Source organism: Athene noctua, chromosome 4 (assembly GCF_965140245.1).
Source record: "Athene noctua chromosome 4, bAthNoc1.hap1.1, whole genome shotgun sequence".
In the NCBI taxonomy this organism is placed as follows: Eukaryota; Metazoa; Chordata; class Aves; order Strigiformes; family Strigidae; genus Athene; species Athene noctua.
This window is the reverse complement of record NC_134040.1, coordinates 11,893,783-11,906,675: the sequence shown is the minus strand read 5'-3', so window position 1 is coordinate 11,906,675 and position 12,893 is coordinate 11,893,783. Positions and strand designations below refer to the sequence as shown.

General features: G+C 39.0%; 1 protein-coding gene across 1 annotated transcript in view; it reads left to right on the top strand.

Annotated features, from left to right (window-relative positions):
* Positions 1–12,521, top strand: part of CPZ (carboxypeptidase Z) — a 37,425-nt gene extending 24,904 nt beyond the window's left edge. Inside the window, exons 7-11 of the mRNA XM_074903748.1 lie at positions 1,947–2,105; positions 6,154–6,289; positions 7,348–7,487; positions 10,143–10,242; positions 12,051–12,521. Coding sequence (XP_074759849.1) covers positions 1,947–2,105; positions 6,154–6,289; positions 7,348–7,487; positions 10,143–10,242; positions 12,051–12,406 — 891 coding nt within the window. The 3' untranslated portion in view covers positions 12,407–12,521. The remainder of the gene's footprint in view (positions 1–1,946; positions 2,106–6,153; positions 6,290–7,347; positions 7,488–10,142; positions 10,243–12,050) is intronic.
* The last annotated feature ends 372 nt before the right edge of the window (positions 12,522–12,893 follow it).

The following is a 12,893-nucleotide window of genomic DNA, read 5'->3' as shown; positions in this document are numbered from 1 at the left end:
TTCCTTTCTTTTTAGAGTGCTCTTATCTTCCTTTTAAAAAATGTTTTACAGGTCATGCCCTTCCTGGAAAATCTGTGTCTAATCTTCCCAGTTATGCAAAAAACCTTGGTTAAGTTTCTGGTGTGCAAAGTGCATTCTGTGCATTCCTGAGTTTGTCAGACTTTACTCATTACATCACATCTTATGTTTAAATTGCCTCTTTATAATACTGAGGTTGAAAGGGTTGTGAGATAGAGATTCAGCAGCTGCCACTAGGTTGACATACAAAATGGACCTGGCCTGTTTCTCCTGAGGACAAGTGGCACAATTTGACTTGTGTCCATACGCTAACCACAAGCTACTAATCTAATGATTCACCTCACAGTGGTGGAAACCCTCCGGTTCTTTTTTCTTCCCAAGTACAAGGCACAGCCTTTTCAAATAGCACAGCTGCAGTGACTGGAAGCACTAGTTCAGCTCAACAGCTACAGCATGGCATTTTAAGGAACCTGAAAACTAGGAGGACTCAATTAATAAGTGAAGGGAAGTAGCCTCCTGAGTAGGTCAGGAATGGGCAGACTGATATCTTCTTGTATTGTTCCAGGTAAAATTGTATTTAGATATGACTTTTTCCTGAGATGGTTTGCTTTCTGCCTCATTACTGGGAGCTGTAATACATCCATGGTGTGCCTTTGCTTCACAGTGCTTTTCTCTGCTCCATACCTAAGTTTGTGCTACTCCTTGCATCCCCAAAGCTGTGATCTACCAATAGGAGAATAGGAACTGATCCAGACAAACCAGGAAAACTGTTATTGCAAACCTACTGTATAGGTCTTTAGGGTTTTTCTTTGTTTTGTTTGTTTTGTGTTTTTTTTTTTTTTCCTGCACATGTCTGACCTGATTCACTGTTACTAGTCATTAGCCACTCAGATCCTGGCTGGCTGATTTTCTAACAGCTGATGGAATCAAAGGTGTTATACAATGTTAGCAGTCCCATATAGATGCTGGGCTAAGTCTATCATAACAGATCTTGCCCATTTTTTTTTTTAAACCTGCATATCTGCACTTGTGCAGAGCAGAGTCCAGATTAGCAGCCTCTGCCCTCACCCACTTTTCCCCCGGTAGCTTCACAAACTGAGAACAGAACCTCACCTCCTCAAAGAGCACTGGCCTGTGTCTGGGCTTGCAGGGACCGGCCACCAGATGACACTGTTACCCCTAAGAATTAACACCGGAGCAGGTCCGTGAAATTACTGCTCAGTAAAAGGGATGAAGGAGCCACCTGCATGCGGGAGGGAGATGGGTACCACAGCATCTTTGGGAGTCCGGTGCCCACACCCTCGGCCACCATTACTGAGCGTGGACTGCCAAAAAGACAAATTTTGTGACTTATTTGCAGCAGTTCATGGCAGGTAAACTGCAGCCATTGCGGTACTTTATGTACATTAGTTTTCATTTATTGCAGATAGCAAATGAGACAGTGTATTTCCAACAAGTGCTAAGAATTACAAACTGATCCCTGTATTCCGGTTTATCCATCCAAAGTCAATCCTGCTGATTCAGAAATTAAATCAGATAAGGAGTTTGTTTTGCAAGTAATTGTACAATGCCACATTTTTTCAAGCCTAAAATGCTGCCATCATCACTTTGAACTGCTGAAAATGTCACTGTAATAAAAAAGTTAATTCTTCTGTCAAAGCTTTTTTTTTTTTCTTTTTTTTTTTTTTTTTTCAGTTTTTCCATGGTGAACAGTGTGTCTCCTTTGTTCCCTGGAGCAAACTGCTGCTCTCTCCAGCAAACTGCTGCTCTCTCCACATTAACTTCTGGGATGGAAGAGCCAAAAAGCTTCAGCATTCTCCCTTCTGACACAGTCCCTTTTCCGTGGGCTTCACCCTGCTCAGGATCAGATCCCTTTGGAGCTGCATGACTACTCACAGCTTTTTTTTTTTTTTTCTGTTGGATTTCAGGTGGCTCCTGAGACAAAAGCAGTCATGAAGTGGTTGAGGTCTATCCCATTTGTGCTCTCTGCCAGCCTCCATGGGGGTGAACTGGTTGTGACCTATCCTTATGACTATTCAAGGCATCCTATGGAAGAAAAAATGTTCTCCCCTACACCTGATGAGAAGGTAATTCTTTTTTTTTCCAGAGTGAACATATTGGTGTGCTTTCCATGTGTGAAACTATGGAAACTTTTTTTTTAACAAGTAACAAACTTTGATTTATTTAGATCGTATACATGTCTGTGTATGGATGCATGTATGTATTAAAAATGCAATAAATCACAGAATTATCAAGGTTGGAAAAAACCTTGAAGATCATCTAGTCCAACCATTAACCTAACACTGATGTTCTCAGCTACACCATATCCCTCAGTGCTATGTCGGCCTGACTCAAACACCTCCAGGGATGGGGACTCTACCACTTTCCTGGGAAATTACATTTTTATATATAATGCAGGTATATAAACATATATATAATATGATTTTTACACTTATTTAATGTGCTTTAAAATATAGGATCATTTACACACTATTAGCTGGACCTGTAAAGATTTACCCTTGTTTTGTGAGGCCAAACATTGATTTCACACATCACAGGTTAGGAAACACCAGGTTTTTACTATTTAAAGGGTGTAGGCTGTGATATTTTTACCACTCATTTTCAGAAGAAAGGGAACAAGCCTGACTAGAAGTATTATTTTCCACTGAAATCTGCAGGAAAAAAAAAAAAAAAAAAAAAAAAAAAAAAAGACTCACTGCCATATGGTGGCAGCCTTGTAACATTTATTCCAGGTCAGATGAACAGGAATGGTTTTCCCCTCATCCCTGGAAAGTTCCCCATTTGAGACTCACTGTAAATATCTGTGAAATTTTTTGCCATCTTTCCTATTTTCCTTTGGTTTCCTCAATCTAGTATTCATTGCCAATATACCCACTAGATGAACATCTAGTTTTTCAGCCTTCTATCATAAGTTAAAAATGTCCCTGGCCTCTTAAGAAAAAGTGGTTCTTTATATAATGAATAGCAGTTAAAAACAGTCAGAAGTTGATCTTTGACTTGAAGCACCCGTTATCTTTGAGCAAATCTCTGGGCTGACTTCTAAAGTGACAGTTGTCACCAGCATGTATTAAATATTTAAATATTTATGATGATTCAATATTTTCTGTATCAATCCATTTCTTCTGAGCTGTACGATGCCTACTATGTGTGTATGACAATGATTTAGCAGTGAAATAAACCAGGCACTACACAGTAAAAAGCCCATGTAAGAAATTGATGGGTGGCAATGAAAGCTAAGGTAGCTCTTGGTGAGGACTAGGGGAAATCATAAACATGTGCACTTATATCCCATCACCTGGGCTAGGGATGTCCTGATCTGCACGTGTGGGATGGAAGGACAGCAGTCCCTCCATCATCTCCAGTCAGGGACAGCATGTGCATTTTGAACAAAATGATGCAGTCACATGGACAACCTGCTCCATCCCAATGCAGTGCACGGCGGGGCAAGCCCTAATGGTTTGCGACAGTGTAAGACAGAGGACCTCAAGCCAGTGACTGCTGCGTAGTCAGTGGCTGCAAAGCCTGGGAAGTTAGCTACAACCTTGGAAGTTTAAAACATACAGAGGAGGGTTGAGGTTGTCCTGAATTAAAACCAATTTTTTGAATGAGTCAGCACAGGAACCTTAACAACACTATCAGTATCACTTTGAATTTTGCCCAGAAAGTTGCAAAACCTGTACCTGTGAAGTGACCCGCTTTTAAGTAATGTCATCTGCAGCTGTTTCTGCCAGGGAACCTGCATCCTGAAATACAGCAGCTTACTTAGCTGCCGTACATTAGCCATAACCCTTGTTCTGACCACTGACCTGTCGAATTGCTGTGCAAGGGGAAATGAGGCAAATTTACACCCTTGACTGCAGGACAGGGTGAAATGCTGCAGTGCAGATAATGGCCAGAAATTAAGTCAAATATGTGAAGTACATGCAGACCAGGTTTCCTTGTTTGAAAATGCATCTGGAAGCTGCCACCTCCCTGTGTCCCTCATGGTGTATATGCAGTAGCATGAGGATCCTCTTGGCATCTGCTCCAAGACACTGCAGATTTCAAGCCTCTTTAGCCTGCACAGCAGCCTGGGCTGGTACATGCTGAGACCAAGGAGTCTCAAAGATGGACCATGTTCTTACACTCACATTCTTGCATCTGATTCAGCCCACCTAATCCAGAACTTTCCCATTTCTTGGCTTTTGTGGAGACGGATGTTTTTAGCAGGCTCCTGTTTACATAAGAATCTGCACTGATGCCTGTGCTCATGGGAGCAGAAAGGTGTACACCAGGTCAAGTTCACTTCCTTTGGTGAATGGAAACACTCTGTTCCCACCCTCTGAAAAAGCCAGCCTGTGACAATCTGTGGGGTAAAAGTGCTGACCAAGGTGACAGCACTGACCTCTTTTTACAAAGTGAGCCTCATGCTTCCACAGTCACGAGGATTCCTCTGTGGTTTTTGCCCTTTTGTTCCACCATATTGCACCTAAATATCTAAGTCTCTTTGAGGTCCATGACTAGTCATACATTTGCTGCTGAGTGATAACAAATGTATTGCTATCTGAACACATTTTATTTTTAAAAAAAAAAAAAAGTTTAACTTTTTTTATAATCAAGTTCACTTGGTTTTGGATTTCTTATTTTTTGTTCTCACTACCACCCATCTTCATTCATTTGCACTACTGGCCCAGCAAAAGTCTGGTGCATCTTGGTGTGAAACAAGAGAAGAAGGACTTGGTCACTGGAAATAAAACATCTACAAATGTTTTTGGGAAAGGTGAAGAACATACTCCTAAGTCACATAGGCACCTTCTAAACTTTTAGCAAATATCTTCCACAGAAGGTTCAGAACTGGGACGCAATTTCTTGTAGTAATTAGATAGTGAGTCTGGCCCCAAACTATTGGCAGTAAAAGTTCTGCTTAACATATACAATTAACATCCATTTCTTTCCAGCAGAACTTTGAAGAAGGCTGAATTGTCTGGGATGAGCAATACTTAGACACATAGATAAAAACTCAGGGGAGATGTAAAAGCACATCTTTACACTTACATAACACTCTATTTCCACCTTTCCTTTGTCACATACCTGATCCCATAGCTGACTCAGCTTGTAGCATTAGAAACATTTGTAAATATTAGATCAAAGTTGTGTGCTGGGTCATTTTGGTCTTTATCCTTAAAGTTTCAGGATCACTTCTAAAAATAGGATTTTAGCCACACAACTTCTTGCAGATGTTTTCTTAAGCAATGAAACTCAGGATGCTGAGTAGTAGGATCTAGTAGCACCTGATAATTTCTGTAGTTTCAATGTTGAAATCTGAAATTATGCCTTCTGTAGATGGGACTCAAATAGATAAAAAAGAGAGGGGGTATTTCTGTACAAAGTTGGGATAAACATTGGAGAAAACCAGCAGGAACCTGATTGAAAGAAATGTTTTCTGCAGTTTCTGATGTTTCTTCTGTCTTCACTACATGTACCTGTGACTTTTCCTTTCTGGTTGGTGAGTCCTCTGCTCTTCATTAGTATCAAAACTCTTAGGAAATCAGTGGTGACATCCTCCATCACCACATCCTTTCCCTCACTTTTTAGGAATGGTTTCTGCCCCACAAAGAAGCAACTGTCATTGAGATCAAACTGGCAGGTTGTCCTGTGTGAGTGATAAGTGCAAAGCAAATTGATGCTGTCTGTTTTAAACATCAGCTGCCAATGTGAACGTCTGGTTGGGCTGAGGCTGTTGTAGGTCTTTTTGAAAGGGTAAAAATAGTAAGAGCTAAAACATAACAGGGAGAGCTAATTTCAGCTTTAAAACCTAGGACATGAAGTACAACCAAACAAGCCCTCTACTACTGCCCCAGATGGTAGGTTGAAGCCAAGTATCACAAAATCCATTGGTATTTAATGTTTTCTCTAGCTAAATGTATTGGATTGCAGAGAAAAACCTTGGAGATGAAGACAAGTGAAAATTTCCTGGCAGAATATCCTTGCATGGAGTTTCACCGCCTCAATCAGCCTCAAGGATGTAGGGTGGCTCATTGTGTGGTCTGGGCTCGCAACAGCAATAGTTACTAGCAGCAATGACAGTGTTTATGGTTTGTAAAAGCAAATGTATTTCAAACCCTTTTGCTACAGATGTTTAAAATGCTGGCTAAAGCCTACGCAGATGCACATCCAGTCATCTCGGACCGATCTGAACTTCGTTGTGGTGGAAATTTTGTAAAACGTGGAGGTATTATAAATGGTGCTGAGTGGTACAGCTTCACTGGAGGTAAAACCACTTTACCATCATATCAAGTGAGGTAAAACCTCTATATGACCTTTATGAGACACAAGGGTTTGAAAGAGATAATTTTATTCATTTCAGTTTGCTTTAGGCCAAACCCCTGCAAAACATAACTTGTAAGGGATTTAAGTAGAAAAACGTACATTGGTAACGTTTATATTCTGATACCATGGGATGTATTCAGCCCTGATATGACCTGAGCAAAGTTAACAAGCTATACAAGGGTCAAATTTGTTATTGCATATAGTATTCTAGTTTTCAACTCTAGAAATAAATGCTTAATGTTATGCTCTCATTCTTTAGTGGCATGAGTTTGAATCCATCTTGCAGACTATGCAAGTGCTGCTTTTTCAGTCTGTTTAAATAAACTGTTTTTCAGGGAAAACTACAACAAACATCCCATTCATTTGTTGCTTATTTGATTTCTCCAGTAATAGTAATTAGTTTTTGTCAGGATTTCTGAAATACTGGCATGGATAAAATATCAGCATTCATATATTTTCAGCAGTGCTTCAGTTGTGTTTTCAGACAGGACTCAGCTGAATCCCTAGAATTATGTTGAAACTAGGCATTTAGAAAGCTTTGGGGCACGAGTGAGAATTAGGTTTAAATATCTTTGGCTTACATTCTTCTGAAAATTATATCCAATGTCTTTTGTACAGAAACAGTTTTGAACATACTAATGGCAAAAGGTCATCTCTTTGCTGGTGACCCTTGACAATCACCTCTGATACAGCTGATTATCCAATTACCATGATTAACCAATCCTTATCTTTCTATCATTGCTTCTTGGTCAGGTGAATAATATTTTAAAATGCTGCTTTTTCACCTGAAAAAAAGTGTCATTTGTTAATTCATAGTTGAAACGAATTGTAGAATTTGGAATTTGTTGAATACTTTTTATATTATTAGCCATGCACACTCTTTACAATATATTAATCCACACCCACAGGGACTGCATTCAGCTGACTTCAAGAGCAAAGCTCCAGTTAAGAATTACATGGCTTGTTCATGATCTCTCCTATTTCTTTTTAAACCTATAGGTATGGCAGATTTTAATTACCTTCACACAAATTGCTTTGAAGTTACTGTGGAGGTAGGATGTGAAAAGTTTCCTTTGGAGGAAGAGCTCTTTACAATCTGGCATGAAAACAGAGATGCCCTTCTGAATTACATGGAAATGGTATGGCTCTGCTTTCATGGACCTTCATTCTTTGTCAATATTCGTTTCTTTACTGTTTCCCCTGTTAGTCATCGAGATAGCACCAAATCAATCATCACACTCCAACAGGGGCCCCAGTGCCTCAGTTTGTCTGGCTGGACACATGGATAATATTTTGCCTATATTGCAGGAGGGATGGAGATTGAGGACTCTAAATGCCTTGAAAACAGTGAAAAAGGGAATTGTCTGTAAATACTTTGTGCAACATTATAAATCAACTGTCAAAAATTTAATGCTTGAGAAAACCTGCATATTCAGAAAAATATGAATAAACCATTCTTTTGAAGAATAAACCAACAAGATCTGCTTCCCAGAGAGCTTTCTGGAACTTTTCCCTTTCCATATTCCATGTTTGTGGCCCAAACCCTACTGCATGGCAGCAGGAGATTTAGGTTCAGCTAAAATGGGGAGGTTCTAAGTATCTTACTAGAAATGAAGTTTCCACACTTTCCAGCTTGATTTCTTTATGAAAGTAGTTTAAAAAGTCTGAAGCCTGATCTTCTAAAGGAACAACTGTATGTCTGTGAGCATTAAAACATGCCATTTAAAAGTAATTTTTAATAATAAGGTTAAACTCAGCAAAAACAAATACCTCACTGACAATAAGTAAGTGAACGCAGAAACAGAAGTTGCTCATCTTTGTCTCAGCCATTAGTAGATTATCTTTCTGTCATTCCTTATTTTGATAGAGTACGCAGTAATTTAAAATTGTTAGGAGTGTTTTTATGGCCTTTCTAAGCAACCTCTTGCTACTTGTGGTAAGTATTATCATTCAATAAAGTCTACAGTACAGACCACCAAACTCATTTCATTTTACAGCTGTCTGATGAAAATGAGTTTTAGTGAATCCAAATGGAGCTGGGTTAAATCCATATATATTGCTATTGAAGTCTTCAAGATGTAAAGATTTTTATGGTGTGAGATACTGTAGAAGTCTATGATGGAAAAGCTTTTTGAGTAAATGCAGAACAGTAAGAAAAATAACTTTGTAGATAAGGATGACTGAATTACTCCTGATAAGGATTAAGTCTGCCATAACCAATTCAAACTTTTCTTATTCTGATATATACCAGGCTGTTTGGTGTGTGTACAAATCTACTTGGCTTAACGTGCAGAAGTAGAATTCATTTTCATGAACACTGATCTCTTCTCCCCATCAGACGTGATATCAAAACACTCTCCCAAACTTATGTGGCACAGACTTGAGGCAAAGCAAAAAATAGTATATTTACTAAAGGAATACAAATCAACATCATTAAAGAAATTTCAATTTTGTCATTTTTATCCTGTCATATTGTAATTACAGAATTACTAGTGAAGTTGGATGAGGTCATACTACTTTGAGTATGTCTACACTGTAAATTAAATTTGGGTCTGAGATGACTCTTCTGACCAGATTTATCCACTATCCATATGATAAATCCTCAAGTCCATGCTGAAAAGAAAATTGCTGTGATTCATCATCATAGTTCTTAAGGGACAGTTTTCAAATCCTTATACTGAGTTGTTCCTAAACCCTCCAGTGAATATTTCCACTCAGTATGGAACGCTGTTTAACGAGAGCCATGACAAGACAGCCTCACCTTAAATAAAAAACTGCTGTCTCTAGACTAGATCTTTTTTCCAGCTTCACCTTAAGGATTAATGTAAAGTTGGATATTTTAATGTTTATTTGTAAACATCTCTATATTCCAAGAGAAAAACAATTCTTTTTCCCTTGTTTTGATGCTTTGCTCTTATTTTCTGTTCTTCTTTTGTGACAAAGGCTAATGGGCAGGGAAAAATTAGAGCAAGAGAAAGAAGGAGGGGTGGAAGTGAAGTAAAGAACACCTCACACTGATTATAGCGGTTCAGGGGAAAATTGAAATAGAAGTACTTTTCATTTAAAAAGGTCATATAGAGTTTCCAATAAAAAATGTTTTCATTTCAGAATGTTGCAAAAAAAGAACCTCAAGAGGTTTAGTGTTTAAATACCTGGATTTATTTCCAGTTTTGTATTGTGTTATTGAACTTCAAATATAGTGAGCTGTTTGTGCACCTCCTTCTGTGACAGAATTCACATTGCTCTTTAGTTTGCCACCAAGCATGTTTCCCATCAGCTCAGGCAGCTCGGTTCTGTACTTGTAGAGAAGGGAAAAAGGATATTATACACACTGCTATCATGACACTCTGACATGTAGTGAAGTGTAGACAGCAGAGTGATGATGAGTCCCAAATAGATAAGTGATGCCTTCTCATTGTGTATAGAGCATCAGATTGTTTTTTAAAGCCTTAACTTCTAATTTCTTTGTGGTTCTGGGTCTAGGGCAGACATTCAGAAATGGTCTTTAAATATTGTTGTCAGATCACGAGGTGGCAATGATCTGTGCAGAGAAGGGTCTCTCAATGCAGAGCCACATACCTAGCCCAAAAAACCCTCTTGTTCAGTTATCCCTTTTCCTCAGCCACCTTGGATCTCCCAAAATAGAGGATGTGATCTGAAGGGACATTAGCCTGAGCCTAGAGCCTCTATAATGGGTTGAACCTCTTGAAAGTTGTTTCCTCTCTTCCTTGTAGAAGATGACAAGGAGGTACTGTAATAAATTACTACCTTGTAACGTTGCTTTGCTTTGCCAGGTTCATCGGGGGATAAAAGGAATTGTGTCTGATAAGTTCGGCAACCCAATAAAAAATGCTCGTATTTCTGTCAGGGGCATCCAGCATGATGTCACCACAGGTAATATTTTTAGTTTGAGCTTTTTCCTGGGGCAATGTAGCACTGAGACCTTAACCTGCAAAAGTCTTGTTGTATTTAGAAATGGTGCTTTAATAGAGAATTGAAGGCTCAGCTATGGGTTTCTAGAATAACAAAAGAGAATACATGTCAGACTGGCTGCTGAGTCTGTCATGTCCCTGGACTGAGATAGTCTTTGTTGTTACAACTTCCACCTGGAACTGTCTGCTGTCCGTCAAAGCCAATGTGTCTTCCGTGAGATTCAGAAATACGCCTTTATGTTTCCTGTTAGCAGGAATATGGCAGTGGCCCTGCTCAGAGGCTGTAACTCAGCATGGGGAGGTGCGGAGCCCTTTAGAATAAGTTAGTTGAAATATTGTGATCATAAGGTGTAGACCTTAGAGTAGAATCCACACTGACTTTAACTGGAATAACTTCAATGACTGAAGGCCATGCAATGTTTTTTGTTCATGTGGAAAGGCATAAATTTCTGCAACTTTTGGGAAATAGTTATATCAAATGCAAAAAACGAGAACGTTGAATTATGTTCCCTTTATACCTGTCACCAGCTGGTAAACAAGTATTGAGGCATAAGCAACTGTTAATTTTCACAGTCATAAAGTTCTGAGCTTTTAGGCTCTCACTGAAATCAATGCTCTCATTTTATTATTGATTTCACTGAGAACAGGATAGGCCATAGAAGTGCAAAACAGAAGACATGAATGGTAACATTTTGCTCTAATGATAGTTGTTGAATCAATTCGTAAAGCCAGAATGGTTTATAATGTAGTGGATGCTTTCCAGCTTTCAAAAAAACTAACATTAGAGGGGATACAATAGTGGGGATGATGCAGATTCTTGAGGCTGGTGGGAGACTCTGGCATGAATTAGGGTCTTTTTCAAACTTCTTCCCAGACAATGGCTTTCCATTGGCAGTGGACCTTTAAAGAATTAAGAATTAAATAAAAAATGTGTTTAAATTGAAGGAAAAAGGAGTATTTGTTCTTGAGTTAGGTGGGGATAAGAATGTCATATGATTAAAAGGTCTTTTAATTTCAGTGTTAAAAATTACTGAAAAATTCCATGAGAAAATAACATTAATGCGACATTAACTGAGCTAAGAAATTTGCCATTAAAAATAAAGGAAACATAAAATGTAGAATAAATATTCTGTTTTAAAACTCCCTGCTTTTGCCTGCAGGCTCTAACCTTCAGCTGGAGGAAATTTACACCCATTTTACACTAATGGCAATTTATACCAGCTGCTGCTCTGACTCCATAGTCTTACGTGCTATAATGTCTGCAAAGTAATTGAATGTAATATAATAAAAGCAGGGATTTCTTAGCTCCTTAGACATTATATATATATATATATATATATATATATATATATATATATATATGTATATATATATATATTGCAGCCTGGATTCTGCTTTCACTTTCTTATATTTCACATAGTTTTAAATTCATTTGATGTCTTTGGAGTTATTTCTCTTACCCCGGGAAAGCAGCATGAAGGAAAGATTCCCTTCCCTGTGATACAGGCACAGCAGTGACTGACATTTTGTATGTGAATTTTACTCCATTAGCTCCCAAAGGCCAGATTTTCACAGGTTGAGTCTCTTTCTGTCATTCAGGAGTTTACATCTGAACTTTTTTCAAAATCTGAATCAAAATCTGAGATCCTTTCAAAACCTGCCCCCTAAATACTTGTGCTATCTGTGCATGCACGTATATGTGAGTATGTAACTGTAAGGGATGGAAGGCTAAAAATTTAGCTGTTTTGTTGTGTCTTTACCTTTCCTAAGCTGCTGATGGAGACTACTGGCGACTCCTGCCTCCAGGAACATACATAATCAGCGCCCAAGCGGCGGGATACAGCCGGGTGATGAAGAGGGTCACCCTTCCTGCCAAGATGAAACGGGCTGGGCGAGTCGACTTTGTATTGCGACCTGTTGAGGCTTGGCCCAACAAGCTCCTCCGGCGCTCGATGGAAGACATGTATGACCCATATGACCCACTGGAACTTTTTGACCCTCATGCCCAGCATGGGCAGCCCGAGGCTCGAGGTGGGTCGCCGCCGGGCAGGGAGAAGCCCTGGTGGTGGTCTTACTTCAGCTCTCTAGACCTGCATAAACCTCTGTGGCTGCTCAAGCAACACTGAAGGGCATCATGGTGCTCTGATCAGCTCATTCTGCTGCCCTTCCACCCAACTCCAGATGCTCTCACTGCTCTTGGCAATATTTAAATCTGTTTCATTTGAAAATACGATGTTAATTCAATCACGCTTACTTCTTTTGTTTTCTCTTCACACACAACTGAGTATATTCAAGTGTTTTTATATATTAAAAACAGTGGTGCACACCCATTCAAACACCAGGTTTTATGCATTTTTTTCCTTGGTAATGCTCTGTACTTCTGCCCATGTAGTTAATCATCACATTCATTATTTATTAGGTTCTAAGTACCTGCAGGAAAATATTCCTGATCCTTTAATGCATTTTTGTACATGTCTCAATGCATTAATGACTATATACTAAAAACAACTTACAGAAACATTCAGAAAAGTCTTCTCTTTCCTCTTTTTACATTATTTTAGCATATTAAGTTCAGTTCAGTAACTATTCTAATACAGCTCAATGGGTTTTGTA